The following is a 25,304-nucleotide window of genomic DNA, read 5'->3' on the forward strand; positions in this document are numbered from 1 at the left end:
ATGCACTGCCAGTCATATGTAAAGGAGATGAACTGGAGGCGCACAAACTGTGGAAGCGATCCGGACGGTAGTCTCTTCATCAGAACTTCGCCAAAGACCGCGAGCTCAGGTGACTATTACATGTATCGGTGCACGACACGGCGCGACGAGATTTGGGCCCAACTGTAATTCAGTCAACCGGATGTGAGGGTAGTGTCCGGGTTCTGCACACGGATGGTTCCCTTTCACCCACAGTGGGTTTAAGACGCACAACATTTCATGTTGCTCACATGGGCAAACTCCCGACATGCCAGCCCTCCCCGTCACTCGCTCAGCGTAACCAACGCTAGAGCACGTTGTATGGGCACTCGGAACCAGGCGGCAAAGGAAGAAAGAAACAAACGCTCACTGCTAGTGCGACGTCTCTTTTTTAAATGAAAAGACATAAAACTTGACACGGATAACCTGGCACGAAATGTTATGCAATCATGCAATGATCATGTCACTAAAATATGTTCGACCCTTGCGGTATAACATAATTATAAAGTAACCCACTCAAGCAGCCCCAGACCTTCAGCGGGGTACATCAATCTCCTTAAAATGATCCATAAAACCATCTAAAACTGAAAATTCAAGGAAACCCTGAGTCAACCTCAGGTCAAACCCTGAGTCAAACCTGAGTCACAAAGTGCCGTGGGAACTGGACGAGGGTGGTACGCAGGTTTTACAGCAGGGAGGGGCACCACTACAAAAACTGTCATTGAAAACTGAGTTAAGCGCGCCACAGGCACGCGAGATTTTTTGCACGTCGTCAAACAGCGTAACGTGTTTGTGATATTCTCATTTTACGTGTCCATCTAAAATAAGTTTGAACTCCCAATATTGAGTGATGTACGTAATCCACTCCCGCCTTAAATAATCACGTCATGCATGCCGTAAAGTCAGTAAGGGAGGGGCACGAGCGTCCGGCATGAAGGTGCGTCGCTGCCTGCATATCTACAGAAGACAACGTGCCCACGGCTGCTCCAAATTCCGCCGTACCACATTCCATCGCGTTCACTTCTTACCTCTGAGAGATTGGAAGACACCGGCTGCGGGGAACCCAGCCCGCCTGACAGCCAGCACAGACCGCTCACCAGCACGGCGGCCAGCACAGACCGCTCACAAGCACGGCGGCCAGCACAGACCGTTCACCAGCACGGCGGCCAGCACAGACCGTTCACCAGCACAGCGGCCAGCACAGACCGCTCACCAGCACGGCGGCCAGCACAGACCGTTCACCAGCACGGCGGCCGCCAAGCTGCCGGCGGCGGCGCGGCGCCATGTCTGTCCGTACGGGCCAGTGTTTCTGTCCCCACTGGACACGTGCCGTGGCTGTCCTGCCTCCGAACGCCCACACTTCACCATCGATTGCCGCCGGCGACTCGGTCAATAGTACATGACACCGGGGCCTCCAGCTGGTCGGGGTGCGCTGGAAATGGCGCCCGAGGGTTCAAGGGGTCACCGGGGTCAGCCGGGGAAGAGTGGGGTCACGGGGAGTTGCGTGAAGGTCAAGGACGGAGCCAGCCGTGACGTACGGTGGCGGTTTGACGCTCGTGATTTGTGATCAGCTGGGGTCTGGTTTGCGTGAGGCAATGCTCACCAACGAATCGAGTGCTCAGAAACCGTGTACAGTGATACTAATGTGCGAATTGAGTACTCAGAAACCGTGTGCAGCGATAATAATTTGCGAATTGAGTACTCAGAAACCGTGTGCCACGATAATAATTTCCCGAAGAGCAGAGGCCTAGTTTCGCAACATGAGTTGGGGGGTCCTGAGTAGTGAACAATCATAAAGCATTCCTCCAAAATGCGTCAACAAACGGGTTTCACCCCTGCTTTGGTCCACTTTCTTCTTAGAGTTTGGGGGGTTGGAGTAAAACACAGAGGTGATGGAGTCTTCCCCAACCTAATATAAAACCACACCCCTGCCCTAGACAAACTGAGTTCTTATTCGACAATGATCACCCAATCGTTTTTAATCATCTTGCGTGACAGCCAGCGGGGACAGTTTGTTGGTTCCGCTGGATTTGTTAACTCGTTGTTTTCGTTCAGAACTATTGTCATCGCGTTTGGTCGCGTTAACGGGAAATGACAACGACGACAGGCTATTAAATCCGTGCCAACCCTTCATAAACACGTGAGCGACAAGGCCTGCAGCATGCAATCAAGACGTAGACCCATTCACCAATATGGGCCTATTACGGTATACTACTACACACTACTACACTCTTGGTAGAATATAGGTCTACTACGGGCTTTCCACCAAGATTGTAGTTTTTGTGCGTAAAATGATCAAGGCAGTCGAAGCGCTTCTAAGCCTAAATATAATCATCATCGGGCGTAGTTTTCTACTGAGTCAGTGACTCCAGCCCTCCTTTCCCAACTTTGAGAAAAAGATGAGTCAAGTTCGGGAAAGCACGCTTGTTGTGTATTTTAGAAGCACGTCTAGCAATTCCCCGTGTCCCCCCCCCCCCCAGTTTAATTTACGAAACTACCATCCAGCCTACCACAGACCCATTCAGACCATAACGGCCCATCTACTCACTCCGCGTCCGGCTGGTCCCTGCCGCCGAAGGCCGCGCGCCGGCCCGTGTCCGAGGCGTACCCCGCCTCCGGCTCGCTCGCGTATCCACCGCCCTGGTAGTTGTACCGACCTGTCGGCGGGTCAGGGTCATCAGCGGCGGCCAGCGGCGCCCGGCGCAGCCGGCGGCCGGCGGCGGCTCTCTCGGAACGTTTGGTCAATACGGCTCGGTCCAGTTTCGGCGGGCGCAAAGCCGACGCGGTACAGTCGTCTGCTGAATAGGTGGCGGCAGTTCGCACGTGATCGTGTCGAACGGTTCCGAAGTGTCCTGAGGCCGGACCGCCCACTCAAGTAATGGGTTCAGGCGTCAGCCCTCCCCCCTCCCCTCCTCACCCACCCCAGTCCAGCCCAGCCCAGTCGGGTGTTTTGTCGGGGGTGGGGTCGGCGCTGAACGGCGCTAGCCCCTCCCCCTTCGCATTATGACGAATCGATGACGACAGGAAGCTCGCCAGGGACCGGGCGTCCGGTCACGTGATCAAAACAAGCCGGCTGGGTCGCTCCAGTCCACAGGTCATCGCAGTCCACTACAGTGTATACACTACATCGCAGTCCACTGCAAGTGAAATCACGCTGTCGGAGCGGGATCTACCCCGGAGGTGGTGCGATTGGTTCCCTTCTGGCTCGGCCAGCTTGCCGATTGGCGTCAGCTTGGACTGTGCAGGGTTTCGGCCCAGTCCATTGCGGGTCAATTTGAGGTTGGTTCGGAGATCATTAATACACCGATCTCACGTGTGGAAGCTGGGACGCTGGAAGTTTCGGCTCTGCTTCCTCGACCAGCGTTTGTACTTCATGCGCCTCATTACCCGGGCCGTCAGTTGACGCGTCAAGCCTCATTACCTTGATGCTTTCATCGTCAACGTCAGGCCCCAGCGCATTGATGCGTTCAGTTCGTGAGCCCGACTCCCCGTGGGTTCGTGAGCCCGACTCCCCGTGGGTCCGTGAGCCCGACTCCCCGTGGGTCCGTGAGCCCGACTCCCCGTGGGTCCGTGAGCCCGTTAATCAGGCACCCAAGAGCTCACGACTATGGGTGATAAAAGAGTACCTTGAGAACTTCACTCGCCCATGCGTTGGGCTATTTCGTTGGTAAATTTAGTTTGTGAACCGCAGCTGGGTTCAACTGCTGCGATCCAGTTCGCAGTCGGCGTTATATATGACCCTTAAATACGTAACCTTGTTGAGTTCGAACGGCCCACTACGGGATAAATCGATCAGCGGACCCGGCGCCGTCCCGTGATGGCTCGCACTTCTGCGGAGCATCGGGGTCCGTCGCCAGGTCAGTGCCCTCTCGCCGAGGTCGCGACCCCATCTCCGCGGAGTGGTGCCCAGCCTCTGTGCCGCCCAGCGCCGCCACGTGGCACGTGCCGGAGCACTTATGACGTTACTAAGCGACAATCGTAGCGGTCGGCTGTAACCGTGTCATGCCGCCGATTCCATTACGCCTGGTCGGAGATTTGGTGCAGTTCGACCCTGCCGCGAGCGGTGGCCATTACTCGACGTCACAAGCGTGCGTGCTTGTGACTAGTCTTCCCAAAATACGCGTAGAAGCTGTCGAGTCTCAGCGAAGTGCATGCAGATAAATGGGTGCGTTCCCAAAGCTGGTCTGGCTTCTCAAAACACTGGCGGATGTTCTAGCACCACACTCGGTGGATCTAGCCGTCTGCACTGCGGCACGTGACGCTCGTGTGCGCGATACCAGCTGTTACGTGACACTCTGGTCTCTTCGTGACATTCTCACAGTCCAGCTTCTCTCAACAGGTCTTTGAAAGCACACAAGTCGGTGTCCACAATAAACATCCCGTGTTCGAAACAATACTTTTTACGCACCACACAGCTGGCTATTTATTTCTCACAGCGGAGTCAAGTCTGTCCGCACCGCACTGCAGTACGTCCGTGTCATACAGCAGCCAGTCAGTGTCACACAGGAGTCTGTCCGCGCCACACAGCAATCTGTCCGCGCCATTCCATAGTCTGTCCGCGCCACATAGCAGTCTGTCCGCGCCACATAGCAGTCTGTCCGCGCCATTCCACAGTCTGTCCGCGCCATTCCACAGCCTGTCCGTGCCACACAGCAGTCTGTCCGCGCCACACAGCAGCCGCTCCTGTCCGGGGCGCGCCTGCTGCCGAGCACTTCCTGCGTGGCCGCGCCACTGACCTGCTGGGCGGGGAGGGGAGGACGGCAGGCGGGCCGGGCACGTCCGGTCCGGGCGACACCCCGGCTACCACTGCCCGTCAGACCGGCGCGGCCCGCTCCGCCGTCCTGGCGCACAGGCGGCGCCACGCGGCCGCCAGAGGTCTGTGGCGGAGGTGCGTGACGATGTGAAGGCGGAGGAGGAGGGAAATTAGAAGGTTATGGGGTGAGGGTAGAAGCGTGAACTTGAAATGGGGAGGACTCCTCAGAAAACGGTGGTTTGGTGATGTCATTTTAGTGCTCTCCGAAATATCGACCATATTGCTGTGCGCCCCCCCCCCCCCCCTATTACCCATCCCAGTCTTGGAATTGTATAAAACTCCTACGCGCGGGTACAATATGAGCTAGTTGTTATGGAGGAGAATGGGAGAACTGCCGCCATAAGAGACAGCAATGATAACAAAATAATGGTGTCTCTGCGTGCGTGCCTAAATTACGGGACTGCTTATGCAACTCAGCGACTCTGCGCTGCAGGGAATCATTGTCCGCCAAAAGTTTTCAAAAAGTTGTTCAAACGTCTGTGAAAGGATTTCAACGTACATATAGTACGTACGTACATATCGACAGTATCCATAGCCTTATTCCTCGTAGAATAACTAAGAGAATGGAGAGGTATATGTGATATTGTGGCTACATGCTCTTATGAAACAAATGCTAGTTGCAACGTCGGAAGTAATTTACTACTGTCGATGTAAAAGTTGGACAAACATCGGGAGTTCAAGCCATCCGAAGAGGCAGTAAATACCATCCATGCAATGTTATCAGTGATGTTATCAGAACATTTGATGTCAAGGTCACTAGACCCTATGGGTGTCCCCGCCCACGCACCCTCTACTCATTTCGCACCTGAGCGAGCACCGGTAGGAGCTAATTCTCGCCCCTTGCCATCCGCCTGACCCCCCAGGACACCTGGCCGCGTCCTTCAGCGCCGTTCTGTTGCGTCGGTTAGGGGAGGGGAGCGACAGCTCAGGATTTCAGGGCGATGGAGATATGGCGGGCACATGTCGCAGCTGTTGACAGAAGAAGGAGGAGGGAAGAGGAGGAGGAGGAGAAGGAGGAGGGGGAGGATGATGAGGAGGACCAGGAGGAGGAGGAGGTAGATGAGGCAGAGGAGGAGGGAGGAGGAGGAGGAGGGGGAGGAGGATGAGGAGGACCAGGAGGAGGAGGAGGAAGATGAGGCAGAGGAGGAAGGAGGAGGGGGATGAGAAAGAGGAGAAGGAGAGGAAGAGGAGGAGGAAGGGGAGGAGGAGGAGGAGGAGGAGGAGGAGGAGGAGGAGGAGGAGGAGGAGGAGGAGGAGGAGGAGGAGGAGGAGGATTATCAGGAGAAACAGGAAGAGGGGGAGGAGGAGGAGGAGGAGGAGGAGGAGGAGGAGGATTATCAGGAGAAACAGGAAGAGGGGGAGGAGGAGGAGGAGGAGGAGGAATATCAGGAGGAGCAGGAAGAGGGGGGGAGGAGGAGGAGGAGGAGGGGGGAGCGAGATTCATCGCGGGGACATAAGCGGTGACAGCCGCGGCGGGTACAACCTCCTGCCCTGCCGTCCGTGGCGCTCCAGCACGTCTAGCATCCCACCCAGCCGCAGCGCGCGGCGGGCAGCGCCAGCTCGCGCCGCGTCTATCAGGCGACGGCGTCAGCCCGTGAGTGGTGAGCCGCTGGTGGACGGCCAGCAAGACCAGCTGGAGCCGGCTTAACCCGCACCACGCACCAGGGCGAGGCGAACCGTCCGCACCGAACACCGGATGGGGCTGAGCAACCAGCACCCGTCCATCGCTTGGAGGTGAGGATGCGGCGCTGGCTGACGTGAGGGACGCTGCGAAAGGGCTTTGGCTTCGGCGGAAGCGCCGGAAACTCGTAGTAAAGAAGACAGACGGACATCCCCAAGGCTCCGCGCAGGCTGAATGAGGCGTCGTAAGGCCGCCATATGACACGTGAGTGACACGTGTTACGTGACCCTAACTTACTGTGCAGCAGCACAGCAAGTTTAAGGCCCAGATAAAGGCCCAGATAACATAAACGCGAGTTTAGAGCGACTCCTCCTGGGGCTGGCCACGCATGACTTTAATGTTACCCGACAGAATCCATTGGCTGTCCATTGGTCTGGACAAGAGCTGACTTGACGGCAATGCCATCATTCTTGACACAGCCGGCTAAGCAATGGCGTGTCAACTTAAAAGATGACAGATAGGATGCTCGGGAAGCTGTGAAACTTTCGGAACCGGAGATGAATGTTGAAAGGCGTGGATCATTGACATGTCGCATTCCTTGAACGGGTAATGCAAACTTGAAAGGCGCTTAAAAAGGAAATTGGTGGCCTGAAACTGATTCTTCTACGAACACCCTCAAAACAGTTGTCCTACGGCTGCCCGCCATGCCAGCACGTGCCTTCCCTGACGTCAGACTTGCCCAAAGCTGTCTTATCTGGGCGTTGTTCACGTCCGTGAGACCGACTGACGAACGCTCATCTGTCAGGTCAGACTTGGGTCATAGGTCACTCTGTTAGGTCAGACTCGGGTCACGGATCATTTTTCGGGTCAACGTCGCTCTGGGTCCGGTCGTTGTTATCGTCGTCAGTCTCGTTAGACTGCGTGGTGGGACAATCATTAGCATGATATGATCAAAACACATACAAATTACCAAGCGAAACGCTAAATGGAAGTGACGGGCGACAAAAACGCGCGTGAACAGGTCGCTGATCGGTGCTGGTGGTCCCAAAAAGCGTGACAGCGTCCAATCATGAGTCATCACGAGAACAGACACATCAGAGCACACGCTCGGCTCCTCCAAGCCGTGCCAAAAGCTCAAACGACGCGGAGCCAGTCGCGCCCTTCACCATCCCTGGCAGAGCGCACCAGAGCAGCGCCGGCGCCGGCGGGCGCGCGGGGGCGCGGCGATTGTCGTACCAACCAAGTCGTCACGCTCGAGGGCGCTCGCGCACGAGACGCGACAGAGGTGAGCGGCCGGCGCCGCAAACACGCCCACCGCCGGCAGCGAGCGACGGCCGTGTTTGGGCGGAGGTGCGCACGCCGACAGACACGCACACGGCGTCACGAGGGGCAGGGGCAGGATAGAGCAGTCAGGTCGAGCGAAGCACGGTACCCCATGCATGGCAAGCAGCGGAGGCGCAGGGGCGCAGCGGCGCAGCCAGGAGAAGGAAAGGGGCCTTCCCTTTAGGCTCGCATTTTGGTATTAATTCAGCATAGATGGCTCCCGACAACAATGTAAAAATCGGCGTGATGCGTTCTCATGCATGCATGCATGCGTTCGTGACCGAAGCTTGCTTCCCCCGGAGAAAACGCTGGCTGCGTCCCTGGTAGGACGTCGCGGTGGTGAAAGACGTTGGAAATCGGGAAAGAGGATGAACGAAAAATCAAGAAGACAGAGATGTGATAGCCGTGCTTGAAAACACATAAATTAGAAACGGTATGAACTTACATAAAAAGTCCAGAAAAATCTGCTTTTGATGTTAAAAAACAAGCAGCGCCAGACAAATATAAAAGGAAATGCGTCAGAAATAGCAAGAGTGAGCATTAGAACACAACCGAAAGTTTCCTTCAACATCAATAAAACAGCAACGCCCAAAAGCGTTCGAAATTTTGTTAGTTTCGCAAAATGCAGCGATGGGGAAAACGCCAAAGTGGACAGACGCGTGATTGCATCAGCTGGACGAGCACAGATTACCTTTAGTTTTGTACAGAACCCGGACACCGTCTGAAACGTAGATGATCATCCGCGTTATCGGTTTCGAAAACATTCCCGATCTGTGCGGAGGACTTTGAGCTGGAACCTACTGAATATGCCGCCAACACGTATGGACCAATCAGCGGGCAGCAATATCACAGAACGAGATGACTGACCCTGCATGCCACGACAGTAATGATTTAACAGGCTTCTACTGAGCAGAGCGCAGCAGAACTAAGCAGGCAGCTGAGTGAGCTCCGGAGGTCATTTTCCAGCACCTCGCCCTCCCACGGGAACATCAGGACAGCGGGCGTTTGGACAGAACAACGCTGCATTAGCACGCACCCCACCGCCGCACAATACCACTGTGCGTAAATTGCAGGCTGCGCCTCCGTGTCGGCGGCCTGGATATGGCAGCACGGGCGCCATCAGCGACCTTGAGCCGCGCCGACAACGCCCTCTATTGACGACACCGCGAAACAATAGCGCGCCGGCCGTTTTGTGGCGTCCGATTTTTTCACTGGTAACGCGCGTGCGCCGGTCCTTTGGCGGTGCGTCACGGCATGACAGGGGCGCGCCCAGGCGCAACCTGGCCGGGCGCCGCAGGGACGTGTTCAGGCGCCGCGTGTGGAAGGTCACGGTAGAGGCGTTGCTAGGCAAACGGTGAAAATCTGAACACGGGCGGCCGCACTTGGCGAACGAGGTGCGCTTTTCGTGCCAGCGAAAGCCTTTCAGAATACCGGTGCATGAACCGAAGGTTTTTTGCTCATTTACAAGGAGCATCCCACCTTTTTGTACTTTTCACTCATTGTTACAGCAGACATGTACGACTTGATCACCGATAGAAGCTTTCCTCGAAGCCATTCTGAAAAGTCAGGATTTGAAGTAGCCTCTCCTGCGGGAAAGTTTCATTTGGCCCGCTGCTCACCACTATTAAAGAAAAAGCTTTTATTTACCTTGCTGTTTCCAACGTGCGTGTTCCGTAATGTTTTCAACACACCAATGTGTCAAAAATGCTTGGGTAATAAATGGTACGAAAGCTTGGTGCCCTCTGTTCATACAAACAGATATGGAACGTGAAGCTATCATCCCGCGAATTCAGCAAAGCGATATATTATGGCTTTGATTTCTCCCCTACGGCGTTTACCACAGCGGCCCTTTTCGCGGTGCAGTTAAGCTTTAAGAACGCAGTATCACATAGTACACAGTGATGCACTGGTGCAAACCTCAACCAGTGCGCTTCTCGGTAACAAGATCATAACACCCGATGGGCCAATCACAAACGTTCTTTTATTCGCACCAGTAGATGTACGGAGGGCGGTAGTCAAGACAACGGTATTCGCGACTGCAGGGAGAAGGGCAGTACTGCTACAAAGCGTTGACAGTGTAATGTGGACGCAAAAGTAATTAAAATTGATGTCCTTATTATGTCTTGACGGTGGTGCAGTGGCACGACCCAGTGCTATTCCAAGACGTAACAAGCCCTGAGGTTTCACTAGAGTATGCTTTTGGAACATGTCCCAAGATGGGACATGTTCCAAGCCGGCTAGGCCCTTCAAGCTGGCTAAAAACTGCCCCCCCCCCCCCCACCCCCCACCCATACCCCACAGGTCGATCCCGCCCTCACCTCTGCCGACTGTCATCTGCCCCCACACCTACCGGTTCTCTGCCACACGACGGCGGGGATTGTCTGCACAGTGTACGTCCCCCCCCCCCCCCCCCCCCACAAACACACGTACAAACATGGCAGTGGAAGTGGGGCGCCGCGGCGGGCGCTGATTGGCTGCCATCGACGCCGTGGTCGCATTGTGGTTGCGTTGTTATCTATGTCTGCCGCGCTGCCGTTCGCGGAGGCCGCGCAAACTGAAAGCAGCCCGCTGATTGGCCCACTGTGTCCGCCTCGCTGATTGGCTGATTGGCTCCGTTACAGCAGTGACGTGTTACGTGTGAGCGCATGTGTTGTGAGGTGGAGGTCTGCCAGCGTTTTATAGTTATGAACCAAAGCGATTTGGATGTCAGATATTAATCTCTGCTGGCTGACGCATGGTTTGCATTGTCCGACGTCAATGACCTGACAAGGTCACTGGGCACTGATGACCGATGGAAACCCCCCATCCCGCATCGCGTGCGCACAGGTCGCACCAGGACCCAGGTCCAATCTCACCAGCAAGGACATTCGCTCTCGACCCCACGCCCTCACGAAGCAGGAAACATCCAGCCAACAACAAGCGGCTGTCACGCGCAGACCCTGGCGCGCAGCATGCCGCTTGTGCCATATAGCGGCATGCCATAGAGCGACATGCCATACAGCGACGTACTCCAACGTAATTAAAATGCGCAATGGGCCGGCAACGCACATTGCAGGCAGCTGTTGCATGGAATGAATCTGCACACCATCGGTCCTCAGTGAATCCTCCGCGTTCTGGGGAATCGCCCGGGCCGCACTGCCCATTGGCAGAGTGCCTACCTGAGGTTGCAACCTATGACGTCACAACTGTCTACGTCACACGCAAGCTGCTATTCTCCAAGCCGTGCGGACTGTTGTGAGACACTTATCTCTGACATCATACTTCGACATTTGTGGACGGTACTTGGCGGTGGGATACGAGGTCCTGTGGTCGGGCGGGTCATTCAAACTGAAGACCACGCCGTCGCCCCTGCCAAGGGCGATGCTACCGCCTGCAAAACTCTGACCGAAGACCTGCAGCGTCCAAGTTCCATCCTCCCACGTCCCCAGCGCGGCTGGCGCCTCCTCTCCGATCTGACCTGACCTGACCTGATCTGACTTGATTTGACATAACCTAACCTGAGCTGACCTGACACTATGTAGCGTGGCCTGATACGACCTGACGTGACCTGACATTACCCGATATGGCCTGACCTAGCATGACCTGGTTTGAGCTGACATGACCTGCCGCGACCCGACCCATGGTCCGTACCTGGCTTGGCGCGATGCAGGCTGTCGTACATCAGCTTGTACCACTCGGGCTGGTGCTCCTCCTTGACCGCCTGCGGGCAGGCACGGCACACCCTTCAGCTATCCGGCCAGTGAAGGCACGCCAAGTGCACGCCACATCGACGTCAAGTGCACGCCACATCGCGCATCTTCGTGACCAACTGACAAGCACATTGTTTCGCCCCACCGCTCCATGGGCCCCACGAATCTTCGTGTGGTATTTCGGCAGTTTGGAATCCGTCTTCCGGTGGTTTGTGCCCATTCCACCAACGCCCAATTTGATGACGACAGCGTTGAAATTCTGCAGTCGACGCGGACGATATGGCCGCACATAATGGAATGGTGGCGACATAGTCGCCATCTGCGGCGAGCGGTCCAGCGCCCAAACCCCGTACACACAAACGCAGATACAAATAAACATCAAACTGGATGCCTTCACACTCAAGTGCGATTGCGCCAACGGGGAATGTTTGTTCCGTTGCTAGCATGGAAATGCGAAACAACTGCCCCTGGTTCGCATATCCGCATCGTCAGATGGCGTTTCGCCGCCTCTCGTGAGCAGCGCGCGACAATCCGCGACGGTCACGACGACGTCAGTTGCAGGTGTCACAAGACAACCGAAATGGTTTATGATGCGGATTAAAAATGTGACGTCAAGTATTCGACAGCGTACGTCTACGATTTCGTAGTGCACTTCCGTGCGCTACTTCCGCGCATGGCTACTAATGTCCTTTGTTTCCTGTGCAATAAGTGAGGCGCATGGCACCACGTCATCAGCTGTCCTTTCGTCTCTTAACAACCACCGTCGGGCCGCTGGCAGGGCCCATCGGCATCGCCCCTCCCCTCCTCGTCCCGCCCGCCCCGCGCTGGGCGGCCCGGAGCTCCCAGGCTGATTGTCACATGACCTCCCGGCGGGCGCGGCTACCCCTTCCCTTCCCCCCCCCACCCGCACCGGGGGGGGGGGGGGATCGCGTGCGTCGTGCTCGTATTGTTGCCACCGCACCGACCGCCCCACTGGCGACAGGATGAGACCGGCGGACCGTGGTCAGGCCCGGCCTGACATGGTCTGATCTGGGCAGCGCTCTGCAACGGTTGCCCTGCACGGTCTGGATGGTTAGGGACGCGCTCTTGTGCACTTCAGGACTAATTATGAGGTAGCCTGCGACCATCCAGCCTTAAAGCGTTGCCGCATCCCCTCTAAAATTCCCTGACGCTGATCTCTTTCCCCACAAAACGTACGCGTCTTCATGTTTCCTAATAATTTGTCCTTTGGGTGGACACGGACAAGTCCAACAGACACCTGAGCTATCAACAAGTAATGCTGCCTTTCACCAAAGGGAGCCCCGTTTCCTCCACTGAGCATGACCCCAAAGGCTTCCCTGCTGGTTAGGCCGCCGGAGCCCCAGAGAGTTAGCCGCTATCAGAGCTCGACCAATCGTCCAGGGGACGCGACTCTGCCTTGAGCGCAGCCAGCACCACGCACGACGTCCCAAGCTGCCAGCCGCTCCCAGTGGTCCACTGAATCGCACAAATGATCGACCCCAACAGCAGGTCATTCAGCAGCACTCCCGGGTTGGAAATGACGGCTTTCAACGGGCGGGCGAGACCGGCAACCGTGGTTTTTTAAACGACTCATATCGGTTTATGCGTTCGAGGTTAATGGCGCAGAGTCAGGCTGGCCAGCCCGCAACGCAGCCGGCTTTGGCGGTCGCTTCTGGGACGGACGATGATCGCGGTTGCGTGGAGGATTGGAACGTTTGCATGTTTACGCGGTGTGTGAAAATGGGTCGTTGCATGGAAACAAAAGTCATGGTTTATGACACATGCCCGGAAGCCACCGTGCCGGCCAAATGCGTTCGCAACTTGCAGATAAGCGCAAAAGCCAAAACCGCCTAAATGACATCCCGGAATGACTGGCGGTGAGCCACAGGAGTTCATCTCACCGACTTCAGCGTCACTGGCATGCCCTGGTGGGTCCTGGGTCCAACGCCTTCGATAGGTCGAGGAGCGAGGTCTGCGAACTTGCGCGTTGCGCCGTCCGTCTGGGTCTCGTACTCGCGCTTAATGGTGTACACTGAAACATCGCTTCTGGTGACCACTATGGACGGACGTTGGTGTAACTGAAACATCACGTCTGGTGACATTCGGGCACTGGTGTAACTGAAACATCACGTCTGGTGACGACTCGGCACACTGGTGTAACGGAAACATCACGTCTGGTGACCCCTTGGGACACTGGTGTAACTGAAACACCACGTATGGTGACTACTCGGGACAATGGTGTAACCGAAACACCACGTCTGGTGACCACTCGGCACACTGGTGTAACTGAAACATCACGTCTGGTGACCATTCGGGCGCTGGTGTACACTGAAACACCACGTGTGGTGACTACTCGGCACGCTGGTGTAACTGAAACACCACGTCTGGTGACCACTCGGGCACACTGGTGTAACTGAAATACCACGTCTGGCGACTTCTCGGCACACTGGTGTAACTGAAACACCACGTCTGGTGACCACTCGGGACACTGGTGTACACTGAAACACAGCGCCTTCTGACCACACAGAGCCTTTGTGGATAACACAAAACCACATGTTCGGTATCTACGCAGCAAGTCACGTACACAGACACATCGGCACAAGGCTGACAACAGCAAAAAATCGGGCATCGGATCTGTGATTCGTTTCATGCTTGTTGTCAGTTGTCGTGCCGCAGTGCTGGCTCTTGCATGACTGACTGGAATTCCGTGTTCTGGCGAGGACGAGACGCATCAAGATACAAACTAGTTGTTTTAACGATAGAACATGGTTCTATCAAATGGACCACATTATTGGCCATGCAGATGTTTGGCAGTATAACAGAACCAATTTGGTAGTATAAACAGACCAATTTGGTAGTACAACAGACCAATTTGGTAGTATAACAGACCAATTTGGTAGTATAACAGACCAATTTCGTAGTGTAACAGACCATATGCCGAGGTCGAGCCACACTCCTATGAACAACACGATCCTTACAGAAATCACTTCATGTGAACTGTTATTGCGTATCAACGCGAGCGGACACGACCAAAATGGCGCATGTTAACTAATAAAATGTCGCTGTGACCCACACTTCACAATTAGATGCAGAAGCTCATGATAAGCACGGTTATAAGCACGTTTATGACACTCTTGTCACGAAAATTCTGCAGAAAAACGTAATGCCTTAGTAGTGGATGAAACACCAAGTCTCATGTTCATGCCTGTGTGCCGCAGGGGTCATTGTCAAAGAAAGTAGAAAAAATGATAGCTCACAAAAATTTATGTTCCTCCAGTTTCTTCGACACCAGGAACACATGAAATTCGCATCTCAACAATGCTTAATTTTGGATGAATTAACGGAAAACCTGCGAGATATGACAATTCTGAAAACTGACTAATCTACCGCCTGATCTTAAGTTTAAGCTACCAGTTCCTCGTCAGACATTGCAAATGGTGTGTTTTAGAGCAACGAGAGAGGAAACGAACGGCGCCACCGTCAGACAAATGGCCATTGTCCACCGACGAGCGAAGTAGGGTTAATAAGCCGCGACACAAAACAGTTATATCGAGCGAGTCAAACCTTACCAGATTTCGGGAGAAGCTTGCCTGAAATAAATGTGCAGGGGCGGCTTAGCACTATGACAACGCTGCTGCTCAAGTGCAAGGTCGGAGCGTGGGCACCAAGCATGTTTTTATCGCAGCCGCCCATGAATATAATTTGGCATCCATGCTGAAGCATTGTGTGGTGCCCGATGCAGCGCTGGTACTTCGTAAGTCACAAATTAGTGTGGCCCGAAGTTCTGAGCCTTAGTAGCTGGTAGGCAATGGTAGGCAGACGTGCTGATATCAGTTGAGGGCTGACACATTACCAGCACGTGGTTTAAAGTTTACTATTGCCCATTTCTAGCACCCTGTAAGACAACCATCCGAACCGCACTTTCGCTGGCAAAGTTGCATTCAATTTAACGCAACAATTCTCATATCATCAACTAATTTAGCTCCACCGAGACCACCTCGCAAAAGACGGAGATGGTCGCCAAGCCACGGCGGCATCGGAGTCCCCACAGGGCCGACCGGTCCCCCACCCAGACGCACCCAGTCCCTCCGCTTGCCGCAAATGCCACCAGCTGGCAAGCACCCTGAACATCGCGGGTGGACCATGACGTAGTCCTTGAGTTACGATGACGTCACAGCAGTGGCGGCGGCCAAGAGTTCAGACCACGACGTAAGCTAAATGGCAGCACCCACAGCGATCCGGATCGTGCTTCGCATTGCTGTAACCGACGTCTTGGCGGCAGAGATCCCCGGCCGGTGAGTAAGCGGGCCGGCATTCCAACAGCTCGTCACCTTGCTCATGTTTTCACGCTTTCAGCTCCGGCCAAGTGGAAGTCAAATACACCCTCACCCGCCAGTTCGACTGCCGGTTTGCCCAGATCCCGCCGACCGTAAAACGAGTAAGCGCGCTAGCAACCGACGGCGAACACGTGTCCCCGTCTACTCGCCGCTGTCATCGCCTCGTCGACGAAACCACACGCGAGCGTTCGCCTGGCGGCCGGCGGCAGGCGGCTGAACTTACGCTTCTCGTTGGGGCCGGCAAGCGGCGGTTGTACTGTCCAGCGGCAGGTACTTGGCGCCCCTGGGCAGATGGCCTTCCCTGTTCTGCTGCAGCAGCGTCACGGTAGGATTCTGCAACAGTGCAACGTATCGCGCTCCGTTAGGGGACGTAGCACAGGCGAAGGCAAACTCTGTTTATCATAACAGGCTGGAGGCTGTCATTGCATCGACGGAGCCACCAATCCAGTGATTATATATATATATATATATATATATATATATATATATATATATAGATATATATATAAAGACAAGTGAGAAATATGATCTAGATGTCTGGAGAGAATTCAGTGGTTCCGCGCATATACCTTCTTAGCTATCCCGTCCCATTACACCCAGTGAGCTTTCAGAGAGAAGTTAAGTCAGTAAAAAAGACAAACAAAAGGCAATTAAGCTAGTAATGTAAGTAGAAAAAAGTTCAAACAACTTAACTCGCTGCATTTATCAAAAACACATTATACGCACTGGGTACTTATTGGTTTGACATCCCACCTGCAGCTTCGGAAGGTTCCTGGAGGACGACCGTGGGTCCTGTCTGAAGGAGTCCGGTTCGTGGTTACCGTGGTCACCAACAGATGTCGGGACGGGTGGCTCGGGCGATGTCCATGCGAAGCTTTCCGATGGTGGCGGCGCCGGCTTCAACTCCTGCAATTTTAAACACCGAAAGGACTGTCTGAACCTCGCGTCACGCTTTCGCTACACAGTTCATCTATCAGAAGCGCATTTTGTTTTGATCAAGGTGTTCCGGGTGCCGCGCATAGAAAGCCACTAGCGCTTTTTCCTTCGTGCTTCTCGTGGGTGGTGCTTTTGCGGCCATCCCGGTCTCCAAATACTCATGAGGCTCTCTCACATTAAGCTTGTTGGTATCTAATGTTGCCCCACCCAAAAAAAAACTCTGAGAATATGTTTTGCCCCCCCCCCGAAACATTCCCAGAACTTCATAAAAGTTTCGTCCACTTTCCGTCTGTTTTAACTTTGATGGTGCGGTATCAACATTTATTTCCGCTTCGGACAAAAAACTTCATGAAGAAAAGTTGGCGGCGATTTGAATATCAAAACAAAACGCATGTTGACGTGCCTTAGTCATACTAAGGCGCGTCATACTCGGCGCAGACATCGTGTTTGATAAGTGCACTGGACCTCGGATGCCACACCAGCCAGCTGGCGACGAACGGTTGCCCCCCCCCCCCCCCAAAAAAAAACAACTCCACGCTAGATCCACCCCTGTGTCCCTCCACTGGTCTGTCTGCCTTGCCTTGCCTGGCTCCAGACTGCGATATAATCATGTTTGAAATGAAACAAACTGCTTCCGAAAAATGAGTTAGCGTTTGGTTTTTTGACGGTTGTTTAAATTTGAAAACAAGGTTCACGACTGTCTTGCCCCAGTGTCTACAGATTAGTGTAATGAAGTACAGTCTCTGTCAGCGTACGTGCGTTGCTGGCGTTTCAGGCTTCCGAGTCGTAGGTTCACCGGCCGGAACTCTTTCCGCTGGGTGGAAGGACTCTGAACGACTGAAACAGAGACTGTACGTGAACATTGGCCGCGACAAGGGTGGAAAGTCCGCGTCGGTTCAAGCAGAGACTATTTGTTACATCACGCTGAAACAGAAAATTACGTCACCACCGAATCGGCTGGACCAGAGGCCTACTGTCACTGGCTGAACTGGCAGTGATGGTATTATCGACGGGTAGTTGGTGGGTCGTCACCACTGGCCATAGCGACAGTGCGTCATTGCCAACTGAAAGGGTACGTCACACACGCGGCTGCCTCAGCACTGTGCTCAATACGTCAGACGCTGCTGTCACAGGGAAGTCGCCAGGCGTGAGTCTGCTGGAGACGGTGGTGCATTCATCTTCTCGAGCGAGGACAGCAGTAATAGCCTTATTCCTCGGAGGAAAACCAGGAGAATGAAGATATAGATGGGTTGATGTTTCGGCAACATGCCTCTATCGAGACAATAGCAGAACAATTTCGTCTTCTGCTGTCGTCTCGACAACGGCATGCTGCCGAAATATCAACCCATTTATGTTCCCATTCTCCTGGTTTTTCTCTGAGGAATAAGGCTATTTCTACTGTCTTATCTTGTGAATAGTGTTCCTCGCTGATGCACCGAGCAGCTTACGTAATTTTCGAACGAAGCTTTAACGGTAGCTTTTCTGGGTGGCCAATGCCGACCTAAGAGGATCTAGCACCTGCTGAAGTCAGTTTCCTTCTCCTCCTCAGTAACTACTTTCGTTGCACTCAGAGGACGCTTTTCCTCACTGCATGTTACTACTCATCTCATATGACTGATCTTGCATCCAGAGGACTTCTACTGCCGTTCCAGAGCAATCTTATCGCGTCCCGCCGACGGTCTTTCTCCTCCGAGAGGACTCCTCCTCTCCCCGATGACTTTCCTCATCTCCAGAGAGCACCGTCTCGTTAGAGTCCTCAGAGCCTGACACCACCCGAGTCCTCAGGGCCTGACACCACCCGAGTCCTCAAAGCCTGACACCACCCGAGTCCTCAGAGTCTGACACCACCCGAGTCCTCAGCGACAGGGACAACGCGTTGTGGACTGCGCAGCCAATGTCCGCGCTGGCTGCAGTGGTTGAGGTCGTTGGACGCCGCGCCGAAAATATTACGTCACATAAGGCATTGAAGAGCTTCAAGAGCGACGTGCTTTCGCCGCCGCACGACAGCCGTTCTTGAATATAATTTAGTTGCTATCGTTGGCCCCAAATTATCTTTTTCTAAAGTCGCCAACGCAGACGGATGACGCTAATCCAAACCAAAGCCACAAACTGACGCACATAAGATGTACTTGCCAGTCTGCACTCAGCGAATTCATTTAGCTCTTTCGGTTCAGTTATCCTGGGTACTGCACTGAAGCCGCTTTCAAAAACCATTCAAAAGCCGTCGAAAATGAGGTAGCTAAATTAATACGCATGACCATTTGCAGGTCCCTGCAGGTGGTTCCATGAGGGTCCCGCAGATGTACGATGTGGGGGTGTTGTTTTTCATTCCATTCTGTTGGTGAGTTTCGGGCCACCCTCCAAACTTGGTTCCGTCCCTCCCCTTCTCCCCTCCAAACTCTGGGAAGAAAGTGAGCCAAATCTGGGAAAAAAACCCGTTTCCTGGCGCATTTTGAGGGTACGTTGAACCATTTTTAGCTGTTCAGTTCTCCCCGCCTCCTCCCACCCATTTTGCGAAACCGCGCCCCAATAACCTTTAACCTCAAATGACCTCTAAATCGGCGCCCGGAGGACAGCCCTGGTCATGGGTTAGGACGCTCTGGTCAGTTGTCATAACCCGGACGTGCCAAACGGAGAGATCTGATCCCACGACTTGACCGAGCTGGCCGAAGACACGTTGATCCATATGTTCTACAAGTCACAATCATATTGTCTATGTCGCACAGGAGAGTAGCCTGTAAGCACAGACTGCGTCTGGAGTTTGTTGTTGGTCATGACTGACATTTGCGGCTGCACTGCCGCTACTTTACCGATACTGCTGGTTAGTTGTTTGGATAAGAGCCTTTCACCACAAATGACCATTTCAGGGCTATGGGATGAAGGAAAATGGTTAACGGTGGGGCAGGCTTGCATGCGCTTAGGGGAGAGGGGGGGGGGGGGGGCAACCGTCGGGCTTGAACCCGCGCATGCGCGCTAGGTACCCGGTCGGGGTGCCCCTTCCCACGGGCCTCCCGGCCCACTCGTGGCTGACGCACGCAGCCTGTCCCGGACGAACGGGATGTCACGAGGAAGCACAATGAAGCAAGATAGAGGATAAGAGGGGCGGATGATGGACCCTGCTGAATTTCGCTCCCCTTGAATAGCTACGTCTGAAGAACAGTTTGGAGAAGTAGCGCAACATGAGGGACGGCCCCGGGGCCGGGGCAGCCTGATCCCTTCTTACGCCCGGATTTTTCGGTTTTTCACCATATGGGGCTCTCGACAGAAAGTAAAAATTGGTGTGATGCGTACTCACCGATCGTTGCCCCCCCCCCCCCCCCTCCTCCCTCCCCGCCTCCCTTAAGATGGTCCTGGCTGCGCCACTGGCCTGCGCCCTTGGTAGCCTCCTCGCGCTACTTCTTATTCTTTAACCCGATTTGTGAGCAGCCTGCGTGTTTCACTGTTCCCATATCTGCGGTTAGGTGGCGTGGTGGTTAAAAAGCGAGTGTGAGAAACCAGAGACCGATCCGCGCGGTGTCAACCTTTCCTGCCAGGGTGAGAGGCAGGCTACACCATATTGTCACAGCTGCTGGGTGCGTCGTAAACCCGCAATGACAACAGCAACAGCCGTGATATGTGCAACGATGCAGGGTTCCTCAAGGGACCACCGGCGCATGCGGCGTCAACAATGGAATTCCCCAGGCCTACAAGCGATCGGACCACATCAGGCCACAATGATAATGACCGAAAAACAATAAAACCTCAAAGATATGACGGAAAATGATGACGCTAATCACCCCGGCGGGTATTCAATTGGGTTTCGCCAGTTGTGGCCATTGAGGACGTATGAGATGAACGAAAGTGGATGGCGGCGGGGCAAAAATAAGATATTTTGAACCCTGGAACCGTCCCAGCGCATGCACGTGCTCGAAATTTTGACATAATGCGAAGAAAAGATCGTTAGAAACACATAAAAAAGATGCCAACACTTATTCCACATACTTTCGGAGAGACCAGGGAAAAAAACAGACAGAGCCGGGCGAAGAGGAGGCGGAAGCGATTCGCACCCGCTTCGAACAGAATCAAATAAGAAAAAACTGATTCTCCGTAGCAGCTTAGATAAAGTATTATAGCGCCACTAATCACGCTCAGCATGATTGGCGTTATTCGGCACGCTAAGCACGCCTGGCAACAAGCTCAAAGCGTTTCGGATTCGGTGCCTCGAGTTGCGCTCAGCGCGGGACGACCAGGAAGTGATTACCTCCTGGGTTCCCCATGCCAAACGCTGCACGCAAGTTGCAACCTACGACGTCACAGTCAGGTGCGGCACAACAGTTCCCACGGCTTGGAGTATAGCCGTTAGTATATGACGTAGATGCTTGTGACGTCATAGGTAGCATTTCACGTGGGTACTTTGCTAGCGGGGAACGCTGCGCTGGACTACCGCACAGAGGCGGACCCAGGCACGCTTTCAGGGACGACACACGTACGCGAGAACAACAGCACTGGTCCACCTTTGCCCGGACGGCTCACGCACACCCGTGGACGTCACCACGCCGTTCACCACCTGAATCACCTTGCCACATCCCCTGGCGGCGCGGGGGGTCACTGACGAGGCCCTCCACCGCTGCCCCGGCCGCCGGCAGTGGCGCAGCAGCGACCGCCTCGGGGAGGACTTTGCTTGAAGCGCGCGAGCCCGAATATATCGGCACAAAGCAGGAATCGGTGTGCAGTGAACAAGGAATGAACCAGCATTAACCAGTGTTAACCAGTATGAACCAGTAAAGCGCCGTGCGGCCGCCAATCCAAAGCGCGGGGGTCCGCTCAGGGAGAGCGCCTGGCGTCGGCGCTGCGACGGAGGGCGTAAGTTCCCGATAAACACGCTCGCCGAGGCCATGGGCAAACTGGCAACGTGACGCGGCACCAACGCCGCGCTATCTAAACTGGACTGTGCCGCCCCGCGATGTAAAGCTGACAACTGCACGAGATAGCTGGGGGATTTGATTACGAGCTGTGTGGTTGCGGAAAGACTGACTGGGTGTATATTGACGCGTTTTTGGATAATGATAATCTTGCTGAGAATGACTGGGTGCATACTGACGCGTTTTCGGAGAGTGATAGTCTTGCTGAGCATGCGAGTGCTGGTGCTTATGGCCACATGGGTTGCATTTCAAATGCAGGAAGGAATTGACATAATTAAGCGCGACGCCCATTATGGTCAGCATGTAACGTCTTGTTGTCTGATAAGCACTGCACTGGCGACACAGCGCTTGGCAGTCCAAGGAAATCAGTTCGATGAGAACAAAGTAAGGAAAAGTTAACCTAGAAGCAAGTGATGCTATTGTTCGATCTTGCGTGAACACAATGCCCTGCCTTGCTTGACCTCGTGTAAGGATGATGCGCTTGCTTGAAATTTGTTGGTAATATGAGGATTACATAGTCCCATTCAGGAGTACAACCATAGGTTCAGCTGTTGAGCCGGGTGTCCCTCCCTTCGCTCCGATGTGAGGACACTAACTATTCCTCATTTCGACTTCAGTGGTAGAAACAGGGACACAGGGCACGAGCTTTCCGCGGCGACGGCCGCAATCGCGTCGAGGACCCGGTAGGAGACGATTGTAGGAAACCCCCCGCGACGGGCGCTCCCCGCGCAGGGACCCCCCCTTGGGGTTTGGGGTTTCCTCTTTGGGGTTTTGTGCGGGGTCCGGTGAGATCCCGCCCGGGCGGTTCTCACGCTCGCTGGTTCTTACGTTCTTACTTTCTAACGCGTCTGACGGGCGCTGCTTGCCCTGGTGAAACGGGCCAGCATTGCGAGAATGAAGGACGAGGAAATGTTGCAAGAACGAAGGAGGGAGAAACGTTGCCAGAACGAAGCAGGGAGTTGGGACTGGAAGGCGGTTCTTGCATGCCGTGATCCCAAACAGTATGCCGGTGCCGGATTGATGAGATTGATGCAATGGTGACGTGGGTCATTGATGATTGACGTGGGTCATTGATGACTGATTTGGGTCAATCGGCAATCAGATGAACGCAAAAGTGTTTTGAAAGCAAACAGCGCGACAAAGTCAAACACACCAAGGCAGTCAGAAGAACAACCCACTACGAACCCAGATGGCCAAAAGAACGAGAGAACAGCTCATCAGCAGTGACCGGGACATACGATTCCGGTACCGTAGCTCCGATCACGCCGACACCAATGCCGCACCGTGTTGACACGCGGCGGCACCGAGCGATGAGGCTCACACACTCAACCCGACGGTGACGCTGGTATGTGACCTGACCTTTGGGGGTCCAGACGGGTTCTGACGGCGGCGACGGAGGCGCTCTTGACTTTGCGGCGTCACTCAAAATTTGGCCGCCAGATGTCACCGGTGCGGACGAGGAGCCTGGGCGCCACTTGCCTGAAGGTGAGGGATTTGAAAATTAAAAAGTCATGTCGCGCGTATCTGCTCTGGTTGCTTATGACCAAGGATGAACACTCCGCTCGTTGCCAGGCTAACGTTGTCAGCAAGAGGAAGGGTTGATGAGTGATCAAAAGCGTCATGACCGATTTAGCAGCAGCTTCCTTCTTTCAAAATCAACGGTTTTCTTCGCTTGTGGAGTGCTTCCTTTTGTATTACTGAAGGCTTGGAAGCATCGCACCTACCTGTCCGCGCAGGTGAAGTGCTAAACGGCAAACAACCACATTGATATAGAACTTCTATCTTTCATTACGCCTCCTCTCATTGAATGTAGTGAAAACCAAAAACCACGCTACTGGAAAGCGTTCCTTAATACTGAGGCGTTCTTTGCAAGTCATTGTAATGATAAGTGGATAAGAGGGTGTTCAACATGCTCTGCTGCACACAGGATGACCTAGGACCAGACAGGCAAGAGCGCTTGCTGGCGTCCTGGCCACACCCCCCGCCTAATCATCAACAGGCCTTATGAAGTTGAGGCCTATTCACACCATCAAACAATGCTGATCTTGCATTATCACTACGTACTGGTTGCATCCCGTCTTGTGTCAATCCAAGCCGTTCCCGACTGCATTCAAGCGGCTGCACGCCGTTCCCGACTGCAATCCAGCCGTTCCCGACTGTTCCCGACTGCGAATATCCCACCCGAGCACCTTCTCGGGATCGCCAGACGCATCACAGGCGTGAAAAGTTCGGCATCAGGCAGTCACTACCGTGCTCAACATGTCGCTGCGAGGACACTGGAGCCTGATCTACGCTACACCTGCGGACAGCGCGGCGCCCGCGTCACGTTTCATGGTGACCCGCGCCGCCAGTTGAACACCACCGGGCTGCTGACAACCGAACGTGTCCCCACGCCGCATGCCGACTTCCAAGAGCGCGAGCCAACTACACCGCCGGTAGCGCGCGGCTTCTACGGCCGCCCGCCTCGCGTCATCCGCTCGGCCGCGCCACGCTCGTCGCCCGCGTGGCGCAGCAGCACAACCCACGGCACGGTCTGAAGCAGAGATCGGCCTCGGCGCCAATCATCGCCGCCGCTAGGCCTGCCGGGGGCTGCCGCGCCGCCTTACCTGAGTGCGGGGATTTCGCCGTGAACTGGGGCAAAATCAGAGTCGAGTCTGAAATCGGCATGGTCTGGTCAGGTGGGCTGCCTCGTCGGCTGAGCGTCGCACTGATGGGCCGCGAGGCTACACTGTCCGACCTTTTCGCGCTCACCGCACAGCTCACTGACTGTCGGTCAGGCGCGGTGAGTCACGCAGCTCGCCCCTGCACGACATTACCCCGCCGACAAGGCAGTCGGGGTTGAGTTTCCCGCCCGCGACGCGCAGGAGTCGAGACACGCCCCACTGCACGCGGCCACGTCTGTCAGGCGGCTGGGCGGCAGACGTCAGGCGAGCTTCCTGGCGCTTCGAGGGTCCGCAGCAGTTAACAGAAGAGGCGCCTCCGGCATTCTGCACGCGCGCTGCGCACCGGATGTCAGGTTTGATTGGATGACGGCTTCGTCGGCGGACTCGATCAGAGGACCTCGATACACTACAAAGCGCACAGACGTTGCAGACCGTTCGTCGAAATTCGTAGTTTCTTCCGGAAGCGGAGGGGCCCCGCAAGTCACGCGCGTGCCGAGCGGCCGCCCACGCAGAAACTCCCGGCCGACGAGGCAGCGACGTCGGGCAGTCACGTGCGCGCGCGGCCCAACGCAGCGCAGCGGGTGCGTCACAAACGGACCGCCAGCCTGCGGCGGACGGCTCGCGCCGAAATACACACAAACGGAACGGTTTTAGCTCCGCGTCAACACGTCTGACGCATGCCCAGGGGGCGTAGTCAGCGGCGACAGTCGAAAGGCGTGACAGACGACAGCCACCTCCGCAGGAAGCTCGGCTATGCTAATCAAGAATAACACACAACGTTTCGCCCTTTTCATGGAACTGCGAAATCTGGGAAGGGTTTAAGCCCGAGCAATTTGCTTTCAGTTAAATGCACACAAATGTGCAGCATGCACCTGAGATTCAAATGGCATCCTCCTTTTTGCCAAACGCCTATCTTTTCGTCGGGGTGTAGCTTCACATTCGTTTGGAGGGACTCCAGCCAACTTTGCTGTCGGCCTCTCCCTCCCCCAAATTGGAAAGGGAA

General features: G+C 54.8%; 1 protein-coding gene and 1 long non-coding RNA gene across 5 annotated transcripts; both read right to left on the reverse strand.

Moving 5' to 3' along the window:
- Positions 1-1,303: 1,303 nt before the first annotated feature.
- On the reverse strand, positions 1,304-16,841 carry LOC119090666 (uncharacterized). Of its 4 annotated transcripts, XM_037213531.1 has the most exons (8): positions 16,555-16,841; positions 16,025-16,134; positions 15,034-15,054; positions 13,366-13,496; positions 11,406-11,475; positions 8,467-8,496; positions 2,567-2,675; positions 1,304-1,450 (listed from the first exon to the last, which is right to left on the reverse strand). In XM_037213531.1, the coding sequence occupies exons 4-8, from the start codon at positions 13,384-13,386 to the stop codon at positions 1,408-1,410; spliced, it is 273 nt and encodes a 90-aa protein (XP_037069426.1). In that variant the 5' UTR covers positions 13,387-13,496; positions 15,034-15,054; positions 16,025-16,134; positions 16,555-16,841; the 3' UTR covers positions 1,304-1,407. The 4 variants fall into 4 exon arrangements, with proteins under 4 accessions (XP_037069426.1, XP_037069434.1, XP_037069412.1 ...); XM_037213539.1 differs by lacking the exon at positions 15,034-15,054; XM_037213517.1 differs by lacking the exons at positions 15,034-15,054; positions 16,025-16,134; positions 16,555-16,841 and having other exon boundaries at positions 13,366-13,704.
- A 691-nt stretch (positions 16,842-17,532) lies between these two features.
- Positions 17,533-24,746, reverse strand: LOC119094128 (uncharacterized). Its single transcript, XR_005093755.1, has 3 exons — positions 24,245-24,746; positions 22,998-23,117; positions 17,533-17,574 (listed from the first exon to the last, which is right to left on the reverse strand). It is a non-coding gene; the product is annotated as an uncharacterized LOC119094128 (long non-coding RNA).
- Between the last annotated feature and the right edge of the window lie 558 nt (positions 24,747-25,304).

This window comes from Pollicipes pollicipes, unplaced genomic scaffold (genome assembly GCF_011947565.3).
Source record: "Pollicipes pollicipes isolate AB1234 unplaced genomic scaffold, Ppol_2.1 Scaffold_1600;HRSCAF=1878_pilon_pilon_pilon, whole genome shotgun sequence".
Classification (NCBI taxonomy): Eukaryota; Metazoa; Arthropoda; class Thecostraca; order Pollicipedomorpha; family Pollicipedidae; genus Pollicipes; species Pollicipes pollicipes.